Source organism: Microtus oregoni, unplaced genomic scaffold, assembly GCF_018167655.1.
Source record: "Microtus oregoni isolate MIOR12 unplaced genomic scaffold, Mior012 000014F_ref0000157, whole genome shotgun sequence".
In the NCBI taxonomy this organism is placed as follows: domain Eukaryota; kingdom Metazoa; phylum Chordata; class Mammalia; order Rodentia; family Cricetidae; genus Microtus; species Microtus oregoni.
In genome coordinates, this window is record NW_024543073.1 from 39,838,459 (window position 1) to 39,857,200 (window position 18,742).

General features: G+C 40.0%; 1 protein-coding gene across 3 annotated transcripts in view; it reads right to left on the reverse strand.

Annotated features, from left to right (window-relative positions):
• Large1 (LARGE xylosyl- and glucuronyltransferase 1) overlaps positions 1-18,742 on the reverse strand; it is a 510,741-nt gene that overhangs the window by 313,181 nt on the left and 178,818 nt on the right. For 2 of the 3 annotated variants that reach the window (XM_041663357.1, XM_041663358.1), the window contains one exon: positions 2,421-2,459. The exons of the other annotated variant lie outside the window; for it this stretch is intronic. In XM_041663357.1, coding sequence (XP_041519291.1) covers positions 2,421-2,459 — 39 coding nt within the window. The remainder of the gene's footprint in view (positions 1-2,420; positions 2,460-18,742) is intronic. 3 annotated transcript variants of the gene reach the window in all.

Genomic DNA, 18,742 nt, shown 5'->3' on the forward strand with positions numbered 1-18,742 from the left:
TTCTTACCCAGAAAGAGTAAATCCACATATTTGCTTGCTCTTTCTCATTGGTATATATAGCTGAAAATTCACTTCCTTTCTACTGTTGCTGGGAATACAAATTGGCCTAGACGCTATGGAAACCAGTATAAAGGCCTTTTAAAATACTAGGAACAAAACTGCCATATGACCTGAACTGAAATCAGTAAGTCAGAGGACAAAGCTGGAATAAGTGCAATGCTCACATTAAAGGCATGTGCTACCATGCAGAAACTCTCTGTGTGTGTGTGTGTGTGTGTGTAAATATGCATGTGGGTATGTGTGTGCAATGGCAGAGGCAACAGAGAGCTGGTTTCCCCATCTTGGTGCTGGTGATGAAACAACTCAGGTTGTCAGATATAGAACTATTATAGTATTACTCACAGAAGCCAACATGTGGAATGGATGCCTGCTGAGAGAAGACTGCATAAGGAAAATGTGTTATAGTAGCTGGGAAGATAGTCAGGTAAGTACAGGGTTTGCCATGCAAACACAAGGACCGCAGTTCAGATTCCCAACACCCATGTAAAAGTTAAGTGGGCACTGTGTTCCACCTACGACCTCAGCACATGAGAAACAGAGACAAGGAATCCCTGCAACAAGCTGGCTAACCAGACTAGACAAGATACAGTGAGCTCGAAGTTTAGATAGAGACCATTTCTTAATTATACAGGGTAGAAAGAGAGTGAGAAAGACAAGTGATATCAGTTTTGGGTCTTTATATGCTTACATATACATACATCAGTACCTATATATACCCATATATGGACATGCATTCACAAAATAAATACAAATGTGTGTATGTAATATATATGTAATATATATATATATATATAACATACACACACATGCATATACATACACACACATATCACATGTCCGGATTTCCCCCAGTATATACAGCAGTGGTTCCCAGACCCTAGTGAGTACCAGGATCATAGTAGGGCCACTGTCCCAGAGTATCTGCCTAAGTAGGTATAAAGAGGGCTGGACTATAGAATTCCAAACAAGTTCTCACTTAGCACATTGTCACCCCCTTAACACTAACTTAAAGTTGTCACTCATGCAGATAAGTTTCAAATGTCATTGGACAACACCCCATGCTAACATATTTGGATCCTCCCTAACTTTAAAATGGGATTTCCTGTTATTGTTCTGAAACCAACACTAAGAAATCTCCAAGGAACCTACAAACCATTGCAAGTTTATTTAATTGGATTCTCCATTACTAACTACTAAGTTCAATTTCATATTCCCTGCTAAATAAATTATTCATTTTTAGCACAATCCATATTGAAATGTTTACTCACTCACATGCTTACACGTTATCAAAACACATAGCCCCAGCTTTATAAAGTAGGAAGAAACCTATGAACTCTAGTCTAGCTCCATGGAGATATAATTTTAACTCAAGGACACAGAAAATAGCAATCACTAATCATTAATAGTCCTTAATATAGATGGACTCAACTCACCTATAATAAGACACAGGCTAACAGATTGGATGTAAAAACAGAATCTATCCTTCTGCTGCATACAAAAAAACACACCACCTCAAAGATAGACATCACCTCAGAGTAAAGGGATGGGAAAAAACTTTTCCAATCAAATGAACCTAAGAAACAAGCTGGTGTACCTATCCTAATATCTAACAAAATAGACTTCAAACTAAAACCAATCAAGAAACAAAGAAGGACATTTCAAATTAGTCACAAAAAACTGCATCAAGAGGAGAGCTCAATACTGATCATCTACGCCCTGAAAACAAGGGTACCTCAGATGTAAAAGAAACACTTCTAAAGCTTAAATTACACATTAAATACCACACACTAGTAGTGGGAGACTTCAACACTCCACTCAGACCAATGGACAGGTCTGTTAGACAAAAAATTAACAGAGTAATAAGTGAACTAACAGATGTATGACTCAAATGGACTTAACAGGCATCTATGGAATATTCCATCAAAACATAAAAGAATATACCTTCTTCTTAGCACCTCATGGAACCTTCTCAAAAACTGACCACATTCTAGGTAACAAAACAAACTTCAGATGCAAAAAAAAAAATAGAATAACCCCATTTATCTTATCAGATCACCATGGTTTAAAATTAGAATTCAACAGCATAGCTAATTCCAGAAAGCCCCAAAACACATGTAAATTAAAAAATGTTCACCTGAATCATCAATGGGCCAAAAAAAAAATGAAGGAAGAAATTAAACACTTACTAAAATACAATGAAAATGATCACACAACATACCCAAATTTATGGGACATAATGAAAGCAGTGTTAAGAAGAAAGTTTGTAGCACTAAACAACTACATAAAGAAGCTGGAAAAATCAGACACTAGTGAATTAACAGAACATTAGAAAACTTTAGAACAAAAAGAAGCAAACTCACCCAAGAGAACTTCACTGCAGGAAATAATCAAATTGAGAGCTGAAATCAACAAAACAGAAACAAAGAAAACAATACAAAGAATCAATGAGACCAAGAATTTGTTCTTCAAGAAAATCAACAAAATAGACAAACTGTTATCCAAACTAAACAAAAGGCAGGGACAAAAAAATCAAAATTAACAGAATCAGAAATGAAAAAGGGGGCATAACAACAGACACGGAGGAAATTATACTTGGAAACCCTGTACTCCACAAAATTGGAAAACTTAAAGGAAAAGGACAACGTTCTGAATCAATATCACTTACCAAAATTAAATCAAAACCAGATAAACAAATTAAATAGACCTATAACTGCTGAAGAAATAGAAACAGTCACCAAAAGTCTCCCAACCAAAAAAAAAAAAAAAGCCCAAGAGCAGATGGTTTCAGCTCAGAATTCTACAAGATTTTCAAAGAAGAACAAATACTTCTTAAATTGTTCCACACAATAGAAACAGAAGGAACATTGCAAAACTCTCTTTATGAGGCTACAATTACCCTGATACCCAAACAAAAGAAAGACATTTCTAAGAAAGAGAATTACATATCTATCTCATTCATAAACATTAATGGAAAAATAATCAATAAAATACTGGCAAATCGAATCCAAGAACACATCAAAACCACCATCCACTATGATCAAGTTGGCTTCATCCCAGAAATGCAGGGATGATACAACAAATGAAAATCTGTCAATGTAATCCACCATAGAAACAAACTGAAAAATCATCCCATTAGATGATGAAAAGGCATTTAAGAAAATACAATATCCCTTCATGATAAAGGTCTCGGAGAGAGCAGGGATACCAGAAACATACCTAAACATAATAAAGGCAATATACAGCAAGTCAACAGCCAACATCAAACTAAATGAAGAGAAACTCACAGTTATCAAACTGAAATCAGGAACAAGACAAGGTTGTGCACTCTCTCCATATATATTCAATGCAGTTCTTGAGATCCTAGCTACATCAATAAGACACCAAAAGGAGATCAAGGGAATACAAAACGAACAAAGAAGAAATCAAACTCTGACTATTTGCTGATATGATAGTTTAAATAAGTCACCCCGAAAGTTCAACAAAGAAATTCTACAACTCATAACCACTTTTAGTAATGTAGCAGGATACAAGATTCACTCAGAAAAATAAATCAGTAGCCGTCCTTTACACAGATAAAAAATTGGTTAAGAAAGAAGTCAGAGAAACACAATAGCATAAAATATCACAAAGTAACTCTAACCAAACAAGTGGAAGACCTGTATGACAAGAACTTTAAATCTTTGAAGAAAAAAATTGAAGAAGACACCAGAAAGTGGAAAGATCTCCCATGCGCTTGGGTAGGGAGAATTAATATAGTAAAAATGGCAATTTTACCAAAAGTAATCTACAGATTCAATGCAATGCCCAGCAAAATTCTTCACAGACCTCAAAAGAATGGTACTCAATTTCATGTGGAAAAGCACAAAACCGAGGTTAGCCAAAACAATCCTGTACAAGAAAGGAACTTTGGGAAGTATCACAATCCCTAACTTCAAACTCTACTTCAGAGCTACAGTACTAAAAGCAGCCTGATATTGGCATAAAAACAGACAGGAAGACCAATGGAACCGAAAAGAATACCCAGATATTAATTCACATGAATACCTATTTTTTGTCAAAGAAGGAAAAAATATCAAATGGAAAAAAGAAAGTATACTTAACAAATGGTGCTGGCATAACTGGAGATCAACATGTAGGAGAATGAAAATAGATCCCTATCTATCACCATGCACAAAACTCAAGTCCAAATGGATCAAAGACTTCAACATAAAGCCAGCCACACTGAACCTCACAGAAGAGAAGGCAGGAAGTACACTTGAACACATTGGCACAGGAGACCACTTCCTAAATAGAAACTCAGTAGTACAGAGACTGAGAGAAACAATTAATAAATGGGACCTCCTGAAACTGAAAAGCTCCTGTAAAGCAAAGGACACAGTCAATAAGACCAAATGGCAGCCACAGAATGGAAAAAGATCTTCATCAACCCCATATCAAACAGAGGACTGATCTCCATAAAATACAAAGAATTCAAGTAATTGATCATCAAAAGAACAAATAATACAATAAAAAAAGTGGAGTACAGACCTAAACAGAGAACTCTCAACAGGGAATCTAAAATGGCTGAAAGACATTTAAGGAAATGCTCAACATCCTTACCCATGAGAAATGCAAAATCAAAACAACTCTGCGATTCTATCTTACACCTGTAAGAAATGGCCAAGATCAAAAACACTGATGACAACTTATGTTGGAGAGGTTGTGGAGAAATGGGAACACTTCTGCATCGCTGGTGAGAATGAAAATTGGTACAGTCCCTTTGCATATCAGTATGGCAATTTCTAAGAAAATTAGGAAAAAAATCTTCCTCAAGTCCCAGACTCCTTCAGAGTCTGTCTCTCCCAGCCAATGGTTTCCCAAAAACAAACGAATATGGAACATGAAACTAAGACAACCACCAGTCGCAGGGTCACCAATAATGTAGCCTAATTATGTCTCCCTTTCTAGCAATTAAGAGTTCCTAGGATGGAAATGAAAAGAACAAAGAGGCTGGGAGGGAAGTAAGCACAGAAGTGGGAAAAATTCCATTATCAAATGCCTAGAACATAAAGACAGTGATATACCTTTTTAGGCGAGATTGTTAATACTATGCAGTCAGAGGTAGAAGCATGAATTCCTGGCTTTCCACCAAAGAATGTTAAGTGGGTCAACCCTTAGGCCCTTGTACTATCCTCAGATGGGCTTATGGCCATTGATAGATCTCGCTCAAGGCAGGAGGGAAAGGATGGTATCACCTAGAACCTCCTCCACAAAACTATACCCCCCAGGTCATTCTTAGAAGAGGATGAAATAATGATCACAACAAGAAGAATGACAGTTATTGGACCAAGGGATGGAGAAGAAGAGCAGAGGTCTGAAAACTCCTAGAAGGCCAAATTCACATCTGACAGGCACATATGACAGAGCCCAGCGTGTGTTGAGAAGCAGGACTGTGGTTCTGAAGGCACAAGTATAGGAAAGGCTGATCATCTGGTTGATGGATTCTGAGAGAGATTCAGAAGGCACAGGACAGCAGCAGCAAGAGTGCGACAGTGCCGACTCAAAGAGCCAGCTACTGTTACCCTGGGTCTGCCTTTCCCAGGCAAGGGTTACCAGAAACAAAGTCCAATTCACAATGTGACCTCTCTCCACTGCTGATTTTAAATAATGCAAGGATGGGACTGTCAACCTAGGAACAAGGTCTGGGAGTAAACACCCCTCACAAGTCTGTCTAGTTTTGTCACTTCGCTATATTTAGAACAGAAACAAAACATCTAGGGCTGCGTCAGATGCCCAGACAGAGGAGGATGACTGCCTAGGCTCATGAGAATCAGCCAAGTAATCCCAGACCTCCACTGTCTCTCACGATAGTACTGTGCAAGGAAGTATGAAGAACTGCCTGTAGGTTAAAAACTACAGGATGACAATACCGTGTTTAGTAATACCTAGTACCTGCTTGCTATGTGCCAGCAATCTCGGTCATGACAATCTGACAATGTCTAGAGACATTTTTAGTATCTCAACTTGGAAGGGGGGATAAAGGAGGACTCTAGTAGGTCACAGAAGCAGTTAAACAGCATGCAATGCACAGGAAACCACCGTCCTCCAAAGAATTGCAAAGACCTAAATATCCAATGCTAAGCATAGGAATCCAACTTGTGTGGTCATTATAATACACTACCTTTCCAGGGTGAGAAAAATAGTCCCTATGATATTAATTTGGTGGAGTGTTCATAGTAACAACCTAGGCAGTAGAGTGTGGAGAGATGAGACAGGTAGATAGACAAGTTTTAAGGTAGGTAAATACCTGGTCATATATGGTAGACAGATATGTATATAAAAGGCTCAATAGGTAGGCAAGTGAGGGGGCAAATAGGTAGGCAGGCAGGCAAACAGACACATACACTGATGGAAAAACAGATGGATAGGCATGAAGACAGTTATACAAACAGGTAGATAGGCAAGTAGACAAATGGATAGATAGCTGACAGACAAATAGGCAGGTACAGAAAGGTCAACAATTAAACAGGGGTAGCAGAAAGGCAGACAGGCTAAGTCAAAAGTAGGAAAACTAAAAATATGCAATTAAACAGGAATTAGACTAAAGTCCAACAAGCAAAACCCACCAAAAGCTGACAGAAATCTCTGGGCTATCTCTCCCAACTCTACCTCAGTGCCTCGAACTATAAAAGGTCAGGGGCATAGCAAATCACTGATCACAGGCACACCATTTTTAGAGCTAGCTTTTTACTACAAATGAAACATCAGCTTCATGTAACTGCTACTGAGCTTGAGGCATTGCACTATGTTACTCAGGTTTCTCTGCCTCACTCAGGAGGCTGAGCAAGTGTCAGATACTTTACCATAAATTGCCCCCTCCTTGCTTTCCTTCCTTCTGAAAGCATGCAGGGACTCGCCTCCTGGCAAATACTGCCAATATTCTGATAGCAGGTGTTCATGGGCCTCTTACCCAGGCATTTGTGAGGTTAAACTACTTACCCAGAACCTTCCTCAAGACCCAGTTATACTACACTTGGGTATATATCCAAAAGATGCTCAATCATGCCACAAGGACATGTGTTCAACTGTGTTCACAGCAGCATTGTTTGTCATAGCCAGAACCTGGAAACAACCTAAATGCCCCTCCACCGAAGAATGGATAAGGAAAATGTGGTCCATTTACACAATGGAGTACTACAACACAGCAGAAAAACTAACATCTTGAATTTTTCAGGAAAATGGATGGAGCTAGAAAACTTTATTTTGAGTGAGGTAACCCAGACACAGAAATACATTATCACATGTACTCACTTATAGGTGGTTTTTAAACATAAAACAAAGAAAACCAGCCAACAAACCACAATCCCAGAGAACTCAGACAACAATGAGGACACTAAGAGAGACTTCCATGGATCTAATCTACATGGGAAGTAGAAAAAGACAAGATCTCCTGAGTAAACTGGGAGCATGGGGACTTTGGGGGAGGGTTAAAGGGGGAGGGCAGAGGCAAGGAAAAGAGTAGAGAAAAATGTAGAGCTCAATAAAAATCAATTTTATATATAGTATTCAAAAAAAGAAATAATTTTGTTGTTCGGGGTCACCACAATATGAGAAACTATATTATACTGAGTGAGGTAACCCAGACCCAGAAATACAAATATTATATGTACTCACTCATAAGTGGTTTTTAGACATAGAGCAAAGAAAACTAGCCTACAATTCACAATCCCAGAGAACCTAGACAACAATGAGGACCCTAAGAGAGACATACATGGATCTAATCTACATAGGAAGTAGAGAAAGACAAGATCTCCTGAGTAAATTGGGAGCATAGGGACCATGGGAAAAGGTTGAAGGGGAGGGGAGAGAAAATGAGGGGAGCATAGAAAAATGTAGAGCTAAATAAAATTAATTAAAAATTAAAAAACAAAGGGAGATTGCACCATTAGGAAGGTTGAGAACTACTGGCCTAAAGGATACTACCCATGTTTCATGTTTGGTCATACTCATAAAAATAAAAGCAACAAGATCCAGCAAGATCAAGAGTATTATCATAGGAGAAAAAGTAATATTTGGAGTGAGTGTTTATTTCAGAAAAGAAACCTAAATAGTGTTACCATAAAATGACACACAACAATGGCAAACTGAGTATAGCACAGTAGAAAGAATGCACACTTCGTTCATAATACACTTTAATTCCTGCTTTCCCAAAAGTGATGTGAATTACAATTAAAATATATGTGTATGCAACACCAAAATGCAGAGTAAGCAAGCAACAATTTGCAGTGCAGTGGGGCGATGAAGGTTTGGCAGAGAATACTGACTACAATCAGAGCACACAGGCTTCTCCAGCAGCAAAGGAAGAGAGATAAACAGAATATAGTCAGTCTCTGTGACAGAAAGGACATGAAACAATGCCATGAACAACTGGAGTAAGCACTAGCCTTTCTGGGGATGTAAAGTATCACCAACACAACCCACAACATGATGAGTCAAATATGTTTTCAGGTGCATTATCGTATGAGAGAAATGGACTGCTCAGATGATGGAGTGAAGTGGATCTCTCCAGCCTGTCTCCACATAGTAATATGCGCCTGCACAGTTGCATGGGTGGTTTGCATCGAGTCTAACTCAAAATGCCTTTGATACTCCAAAGAGGAAGTATTCTGTATACTTCAAAGCCCATCCCCAAGCAACAGAGGATGATGAAAACTAGGATAATCCACAGCAAGAACTCAGGGCACGGTGGGCACAAGAAGCTCCCTTACTGTGAGCCTAAGTTTCTCTAAGTTTATGAATCCCACTGTCACAGGAAGTAAACAAGCTGTGGTATACAGTCCCTAAAGAGATGTGGAAGGTTAAATATCACTCTGGTGCCTCTTTAAAGGGTGTTCATGGAGATAATACGCTTATGGTGGGTGACGTCATGAGCAAGTTCCCTGGCATTAAAAAGAATGTGTGTGCCTGTATATGTGTGTACATGTGAGAGACAGTCAGAGATGTGTGTGTGTAAGATAGACATAAATGTATGTGAGACAGACAGAGACTAACAGACAGACATTGAGACTACATCCATCTATCTATCTATCTATCTATCTATCTATCTATCCATCCATCCATCTATCTATAGATAGAGCGAGAAAGAGACAGAGAGAGAAAGGAGAGATGAGAGATCCAGGGATACACAAAGCAACCATAACACAACATATTTAAAAGTATCAAGAGCCAGGCATGGTAGTACCTAGCACTCAGGAAGGAAAAGAGCAAGTTTGAGGCAAACCTTGGTTACATGAAAAGTTCTAGGATAGCATGAGCTAAACATAAGACACTGCCCCCCCCCAAAAAAAATTTAAAAAGGAACAATGACAAAATCAAAAAGTAGAAATAAGTAAGGACAAAAATACAAATAGATAACTGAGGAGCTGGATGTGGGAGCTCGAGCCCATAAATCCAGCACTTGGGAGGAGGAAGCAGGGTAATCAGCAGTTCAAGGTCACATGCCACTCTGTTTCAACAAGCTAAATCATCACAAAGTAGGGAGGGTGATAAAAACTAGGGATGGCTTTGAATTTTTAGACACAGTGATTGGAGGAGACTGGGGGAGACAATAATAATAAGCATAATTTGGAGAAGAGAAAAAACGAGAGAATGAGAATGCCTAGGTGGTACCTGCAGGAATTCTGACAGGAAAACAGCACACTACAATTGAGGAACCTGAAGAGAGTGTCGAGTGGAATGGTAGTATCCAGAGGCTGGGAGCTGTGAATCAGGGAGGCAGTCAGCACCATGCAGGATTGCAACTAAGCACCAAGCAGCACGGAAAGCTGCATCACAGCACACTGACTAAAGTCAGCAATACTTTATCCCACAAGCAGAACCTGCTGAGATGCTAGGCTTTGTGCTAACTGCATTTATCTCAAAACAATAATGATTATAAACTAGGAAGGCAAAAGAAAACTGTTTTAGGTGATGGATCACAGACTAGAATAATGGTTTCATTTCATGGTTATATTTATCTGCAAATCACTTTTTTCTATCCCAATCATGACTCAATAAAGTATTCAGAAAAACAAAGAAATGAGGCATCATCGACTATAGTTAGGAAATCAATAATTAATCTACTTAATGTTTTGTGTAAGGGTGATATATCTACCTACATGAAAATGACAAAGCAGTCAGATACTTGGCTTCTCTCCCATTACACTGTGCCTTCTGAAATTACCTTATCTATCTACCAATAGATTCATTAACAAGAAAGTGGAGTTTAGAGAAACTGAATGATGCTCCCTGGAGTCCTGAGATTGTTTAGGAAGATCAGACAGTGCCACCTGCAGGCGCTGTGTTCTTCATGCTCCATTCCTTCTGCCCACAGTCAAGAACAATGGAAGAAATGCCCAGCCTCCCTTCCCTCTCATGCATCTCCTGCCAGGATCCTACCAACAGGAAGCTAGGAGCCAGGCAGCTGGTGGACATCCTCCATTCATGTCAGGCTGAGGGCATAGAACAGGGTGGAGAATGGTATTTAAGTCTTGAAAGGAAAAGAACAAATCAGGTATAAAGGCCCCAGGGCAGGCATATGCTGCACGGGTAGTAAAGTGAAGGATTTGGTCCACTGGCAAAGAATATGAAGTGTCTTCACCTTAGCAAAGCCTCGGGATTATCTGAATCCCCACTGCAGCTGTCCCATAACTGTGATCAGCCTGGTGCGAGACACAGGCACATGCAAAGCAGAGTCAGATGAGACTTAGACAAGCCTTTCACAAAGGAGAGAAAGAGTTTTAAAGAGAGAGGGAGGAAGAGAGGGAGGGAAGGAAAGAGAAAGAGGAAGATAAAAAGGGAAGGTGAAAGGGGAGGGAAACAACATTTTCAAGAAATATCCTAGAACTTCTGTATTCAGATAACTGTAGCCACTTGCAAATCGCGCACCATCAGAGCGGGTCACTCACCTGCTCTCTCTTAGCTGCCCCTGCTGCCATCAATCTCAGCCTTGCCGCTCACTGAGCTTTCTGACAAGCCTTTGCACACACTTTTCTGTGTGTGGAATACCATCCACACCCTTACCACTGAACAATCAAACTTGCTTCTTGTGTTGATACCAACTCTTCTCTACGCCATTTCTGATAACTATCTTTGGAGCACGCATATCCTAGTCTATGCTTGCATGGCACTCTTTGCCAGTCTCCATCACACCGCTGACAATTCCATGCCTGAATTTTGTCTTGCTCATAGTTCTCCCACCATTCCTCAAGATTCTGTAGCTCCTTAAGGGCAGAGCTGATTGCTTCTGCTTGTGCACCCCTTATTCTCACCAGTCAAAGAACAGTGCTGGCACTCAGATCTTACTTGACTGCCTGCAGGGATAAATCAATAAAAGTCACACAGCAGTAGGTAGCAGACTACAGTAATTTAATTCCTGGTCCCAGTCTCTTTGATTATAAAGGAAGACTTCTATTTTTAATATACCTCACATTTCTGAACAAAATACTACTATGGACTTAAAGATGGGATGAGTAGCTTGCAACCCACAATATACTCAGCAGTTCAAAATGACAACGTTAATTTAATGAATTTAAACACTGGTGAACCTTTTACATGTTCACAGTTATTTACACAGGGAAACGCATGCCTGTGGTTGCTTGCCAAAGATGGACTCAAACAGAGATAACACATATCTTTCAAATGTTATTTTGCTTTTCAAAGTTTGAGCTTTGGTGGAAATTGCTTTTTCTCTCTTAGAATTGAGAAAACAAGAGAGACTGACTTGTTTTTGATCATCCATCCATCTATTCATATGCCCAAGCATCTATCCATCTATCTATCCACCTTACCCATTTATCCCTTTATCTACTGTTTATCTCATCATCTAATCAATTATCCACTTGTCCATAATCTATTCACTCATGTACCCACTCATTCACTCATTCATACAGCATGCATCTATTTATTCATCATATTCATACATCTACTCATTCACCCATTTAACTACCTAACCCATCCAAGCTATCTATGCATCTCCTTTCTTCCATGCTTTCTTACCTCCCTCCCTTCATCTTCTTTACTTTTTTTTTCCTAAATGGAAGACCCATCATTAAACCTTAGAACTATATAGTATATAGTAGTAAGTTTTATCATCTCAGACTATATTAACAGAGAAAAATAGAAGTTAACACATTGTAATATATTCACTACAATAAACAAATGATAAAGGTGTACTGGCCACACATGAAGAAGTGAATGGCTTGTTACAAAAGAAAAGGAAGATTACAGTGTCATGTCTATGAAATCATAACCAAATCTTTAGTCTCAAGGACTTTTCTTCTTCTTTATTTGTTTGTTTGTTTGTTTGTTTTGGTTTGGTTTCGTTTAGTTTTTCGAGACAAGGTTTCTCTGTGTATCTTTGGAGTCTGTCTTGGCACTAGCTCTGTAGACCAGGCTGTCATCGAACTCACAGAGATCTTCCTGCCTCTGCCTCCCCAGTGCTGGGATCACCATTGTCCAGCTTGCTTGTCTTTTCATAAATCTTACAGTTTTAGCTTTGATATTTAGACTTCTGATCTACTGCAAGTTGCTTTTCATTTCATTTTTCATAGTGGATAACAATCCATATAGAATTGGTTCAACTGTTCCAACCTACCTTAGTTTGCAGATTAGTCCATAATTGTGTGTCCAAACTCCCCAGAAGTAATCCAGTATGCATACAGAAGTAATGAATAGGCCAGAGAGGCTCTTCCTCTTTCCTCCCTCCTTACATAGGGCTATATTACACCCAAAGTAAATAAACATATTGAGATAGGCAGCAGTTTGCAATGTCACATGCCAGCTGCCTAGATTTGCTATTAGTTAACGTCAGGACCTAACATTTTACCTCAAAAGCACCCAGGCATCTGGAGAAGTTCTGTGTCTTGCTCACACCTCTCTTCTCCAAGTGGGTTTTGATGTTATCTAGTTCACTCAGTTAAATTCAGTCAACACTTACTAAATTCTTTGAGTTTTACTGTGGTGATAAAGAACTGAATGAAATCACACAAGCCTGAAGGGAGGAGCAGGACTGAACAGGTAAGACACAAACCAAACACTGGCATTATACCACCTTTCCAAGATAGAGCAATAACAAAAGGAACTGCAAATAGGGATTGACACACGCCTTGCTCGGTGTTTATTCTAAAAGGATATTACCCATGCCCAGCCCAGCTGTATACGACAAAGAGATTACTGTCCCATTATTTGGAACATACTGAACACCAGCTGGGACACAGAAAGAAAAGGTTCAAGTTCAAGGATAGAGCATTCCGGACAGACTATTCCTCAGGGAATAAAGCAAAGAGCTAGACAGCATTAAGGGCATAGAATATCTGCAGAGTTAAGGACAAAGGTAAACAAGGAATTGGTTGAATTCATCTTCCAGTCTCTGTAAGAATTTACATCCATACCCTACAGCCAGAAAAGCCAGCCAATGACAAAGGAGAAAACCACATACAAATGTGCCTTGCTACAACACAGAGAATTAAAATGTGAGGGTGTCTGCCATAAACATAAAGTGCCTGCAAACTAAGAAGAGGCTGTATGGTTCCTTACAATAAAACTTGTATTTCAGATAATAGAATTTGGTTCTTAGCACTAATGTCATTTTCTGCTAATTTAATGTCCCATGGATCTCTAGAGTAAGGAAATTGCGAGTGGAATGTAAACTGAGCCAATTTAAAGAAAAAGAGTCTTTTCTCCAAGCCAGGTGTGTTCAGAAGCTGAAAGACAGGATGGAAGGATTGAACATAATACAGGAATGAGGGGGAGTTTAGACAGAAGCTGCTCTGAATAGTTTGGGGATGGAGGGTTTAGAAAATCCTCCGGGGTGATCTGGGAGTGTGGGTGAATAAGTCAGATGCTGCTCTGGGTGGTTTGGAGATGTGGGCTGCTGAGAAGAGGGACAAGCAGTGGCTCTGGATTCACCCTAAAGAAATAAACTCATGAAGAGCACTGTACAACCCAACTATAAAACCAGCAGGGCACCAAGAGACTCATGACCACCACAGGGAAGAAAGGTAAGTGGGTAGAGGAGCAGGTTAACCTTGAAGGAGGTACTTGGCAACACTACCCTTTCCTGGTGTAGAGCAGAAGTTAGGACTGAGTTCCTCAGTTTCCCTGAGTCACATCTGACTTACTCCTACTGCGACATGGGACACACTCATCTAGATCATTTTGCAATCTGAAAAGAATCCAGTTTTACTAACAAATTATCCAAGACATCCTAGGTACCAAGAATGGAATGTAACAAACAGGTCAGGAAAGTGAAGAAACAATTGAGGTTCCTAACCTAGAAAGCTATGTAACCTCAGCAGAGGTTCTTGAACGCCTCAGACTCCAGCTTTTGCATCAAACAAATGGGAAAGGAGTATGTCTCTGGCAACTTTCTGTGAGAATGAAATAGAACAGCATGTCTAATGTGCTGTGCAGGATCAAGCCTAACAACTGTCCAAACTCTACTGATGATAAACTGCTGCTGACAGTTGGTTCAAACAAGCAGGACTAGTGTGGAAGATAGAGCATGCTCTGAGGCTATCTCTTTCTATCCTAATTTTCTAGCTAACCTCAAGCCTCCCTGCCTCCTGCTGCCCTGCATCCAACATGCTCAGTGTGCTGACAGTTGTGAACAGTGTGTGCAAAGGGCCCCAAGAGTCTGTGGGCTTCTCCAAAGGCGAAGCAGTATTTCATACACCAAGATGGCCCCTGTCTCCACCCATAGTCCTGCCCTGTCTAAAACACATGGTGACAAGACAAAGAAAGCAGAAATTTTTGTTAAAGAGCCTTGTCTTCTCCCTTTCCCCTCTTGACTCTCTCTGTTCTTGAATGACAGAAGGAAACGTACTCAGAAAGGCAGAGAAGTAAAGCTTCTGAAAGTTATCCACAGAAACAGATTCCTAAGCTTCCCACAAACATGGGTGCAATGCACAGTGCTGAACTCCACAAAGGCAGCAGGGGGAGGGGTGAGCAGAAACTAATTAGCTCCTCCCTGAGCCTGATGAAGTGGAACGAGCCTCCCCAGTGACACGAGGTGGCTTAATTACTGCTATTACAGTGATTCTGTATTACAGAATCACTGAAAGCCAAAGATGGAGACTTGCACAGAGGCAGGGGATGGGGAGAGACCTCCAAAATCTACAAAAACAGGAAGATACACCAAAGAAATACTGAAGACATAGATTTCTGGCAGGCTCAGAAGTCAATGCAGGAGATTTCTAGCAAGATCATCTCAGCTTGATTAATGAAGCATGCTGGTCTCTAAGACCACACCTGCAATCATTCAATGATCTCAGCAAACAGACCTCTCCTGTCATCCCTTCCTCTTAAAGAACCAATGGCGAAGGCTCAGGGATGCCTCCTCTGCCTACACTATTCTTTACCACACGTGAAGACTCTACCCATGACATAACTTCCTCCCCTTTCATTTGATGGCTCCAGATGGCTATGAGTTCTTCTTCCTGGTCCCCAAATACAAGCATACACACATTCATCAAAGGAGGAATTTTAGATTGCAATTCTGAGTCTCTTGTGGAGACTGCTGCTCTCAGCCTTAATTCTGCCATCCCTTGATTCCATTAGCATTTGTCAGCCTTCAGATCCTCATCTGGGTTCCTCCACAGACCCACTACACTCAGAATGAGCAAGTGGAGGGCAGCTATTACCACTCACGATTATAAAGACAAGAGTTTATTTGAGGTCAAGAGCCAAGATTTAATCTTACCCTGCTTCTCATACTCTATCAAGCATATATAGTGCTTAATTCACAATTATGATAATGGAGGGATTTAAAATGGGGGTAGAGACACCCAAAGGGAAGCACAGCATGAAAGAATGCACAAACTTCTTAGGTCCAACTGATAGGTGTTAGTGATATCAAAGCTAGCCTGAGCTCAGAGTTAAAGCAATAATTCAAGGTAAAGAGCACTTGCTGCTCTTCCAGAGGACTTAGGTACAATTCACAGTACCCACATAATGGTTCATAAGTGTCTGTCATTCCAGTTCCAAGAAACCTGACCCCTTTTCTTACCTCTGGGAGCACCATACACACATGTAATGCATTTGTATCACATGACGGTAATACACATAAAATAATTTATAAAAAAAAGTTATGTTTGCCTTCCATATCATACCAATGTTCTCATTCATTCAATTTCTGTATAAATCTTCATCTGGAATATACTCAGGGTTCCAACTCCCCAGATGCCATGCCCCTAACACCTGGTTTTAGGTTGCTCCCTTGTTACATGGAATGAACATATGGGGAAAGTTCAAAGATTAAGATGATCAAGCAGTTTGGGGTTCATACAAGAAAACAGCCATCATCACAGTAGCTTGAATAGACATCCTTATGTATGTTTCCATTCCTTTTGTCCACAGATCACTTTCTAATCCTGCAAGGGATGTTTTGCTCTTGTCATCTAAAGTAACACCATTGTTTCCCCTGTGTCATCAGGGCACTCCAACTGGGCTTTAACCAACTTCCCTGTGCAGCCCTTTTCTATCCTCCAGCCATGCAAAATTCTACAACTCTATCCTGTGTTTTCATGGCAGAAGCAGTTCACTGTCACTTCTGGATCTCAATGCCATATGCAGTCCCAGGACATTATCTTTTCATCCGCTTCTTGCTGACACATGGGAATGACCACACACAGGGAAAGAGCACAAGAGCAGTACCCAGGCAGGGCAAAAAGAAGAAGGCCTCATGATGAGGAAGAGTTCAGACTCTGAGCTAGATGCCCACTTGCTTCAACCTAGGCCAAGCACAACCAATACCCAGTACGTCATTACAATAGGAGTAGGGGTTTAGGGAGAGTGTGATGCTAGTGCCTGTCTAAACAATGTCTTATGAAACACAATCCAAGCACTCAGAAAGGTACATGTTATGAAGAATGACAATGTGTCAACTTTTGTGATCTTACACTAAGGACAGGAAGAAAGCACAGCTTCAAAACCTACAGGCCCCCGGACATTTCACCTCTAAGGAATCACATTAAAAAAACAAACAAACAAACAAACAAAAAAAGCAGCTACACAATTCAAGCATCTTCTTCTGATTCTCACCTACCAGAGAAGCACATAGAAAAGAAGATGGGCTGTCTAGGGCAAAGGCTAAACAAGAGAGAAAAAGAGATAAAGAGATTTCTTCTTATTCATCAAACAGTCTTTGGAGCAGGTATCTATGAGGAGAGTCCAGGAAGTGAAGCACAGCATGGAAATACTCCCAGAGACACTTACTTATCCTCCTCTTCATGCCATTCACCTCTGAGTGTTTATCAAATACATGAAATTAAGCTGGGTGAGATGCTATGTCTCTAGAGACTGATCTCTATCAGCTTCCTCTGAACAGGATCCCATGTGCATGCTGAAAAATCCCACTGTCCACACATGCACACAGTCATTTCTGAACTGGAAAATCTAAACAATTCAGGAATCCAAGTGCCCCACAATGCTTTGTGTAGGTCACGCATAGTCTTCTAGGAAACATCCATCACAGCCTGACTCTTAGGAAGGTAGAGAAAATGAAGGGTCATCTCCATTGTTCAAAACCCCTGTTTCTCTCCAAGGACTGAACCTAGTCATCAATAGAAGAATGTCAAATGACATGCAATTCCAAGATATAATCATGAAAATCTGCAGTTCAAAAATGCCAGAGACCACACAAACTGGGAAAAGTCCTGGTAGGCTGCCTGCCAGGCAAACTGCCCCACTCTCTCTAATTCCGCATCCTCTCACCCTATCCCCAGTTCCATGACCTCCTAGTTGCCTTGTTCCAGCCTTCAATTGGGTGAAGATTACCCACTGTATCAGAGACCACACAGACTGTGAGAAGTCCAAGCCACACCTACCAGAAGACTAAAGATGAAAACAGAAACCAAGTTACAAAACACCCATCCAACAAAGACAAACTGAGAAATTGGCACCTAGACCAATAATCACCCTAAACCCAGATGCCTAGGCACAATCAACACAACCAACAACAGCGAAGGCAATGTATCACCACCAGAACTCAGCTATCCTACCACAGCAACCCGTGAATATTCCAACACAGCAGAAATAACAAAACTAAAAGACCTTAAAAACAACTTTATGAAGATGATTGAGGTCCTTAAAGTGGAAATAAGAAATTCCTTAAAGAAATTCAGAAAAACACAAATAAATAATAGGAGAAAATTAATAACTATTAAAAATACAAAGAAAAATAAGCAGTTGAAGGAAACAAATAAAACTGTTTAAGGGATGAAAATGGAAATAGAAGCAATTAAAAAACACAAACTAAGGGGATTCTGGGAATGAAAAATCTATATAAAGTAACAGGAACCATGGGCACAAGCATTACATCACCAACAGAATACTAGAGACAAAAGAGAGCATGTCAGGCATTGAAGATATGGTAGAAGAAATGAATACATCAGTCAAAGAAAATGTCAAATCTAAAAAGTTCCCGACACCATACATCTAAAAAAATCCAGAACACTATGTAAAGACCAAATCTATGAATAATAGAAACAGAAGGAGAAGATTACCAGATCAAAGGCCCAGAAAATATTTTCAACAAAATCATAGTGGAAGAATTTCTGAGTCTATAAGGAACAAGAAGTTTACAAAATACTGGTGTGGCCCTCATGATACAGAATGGCACCAATGTGGACAACTGCATCCACATAAAACCTGAGAAAGCTTGGGA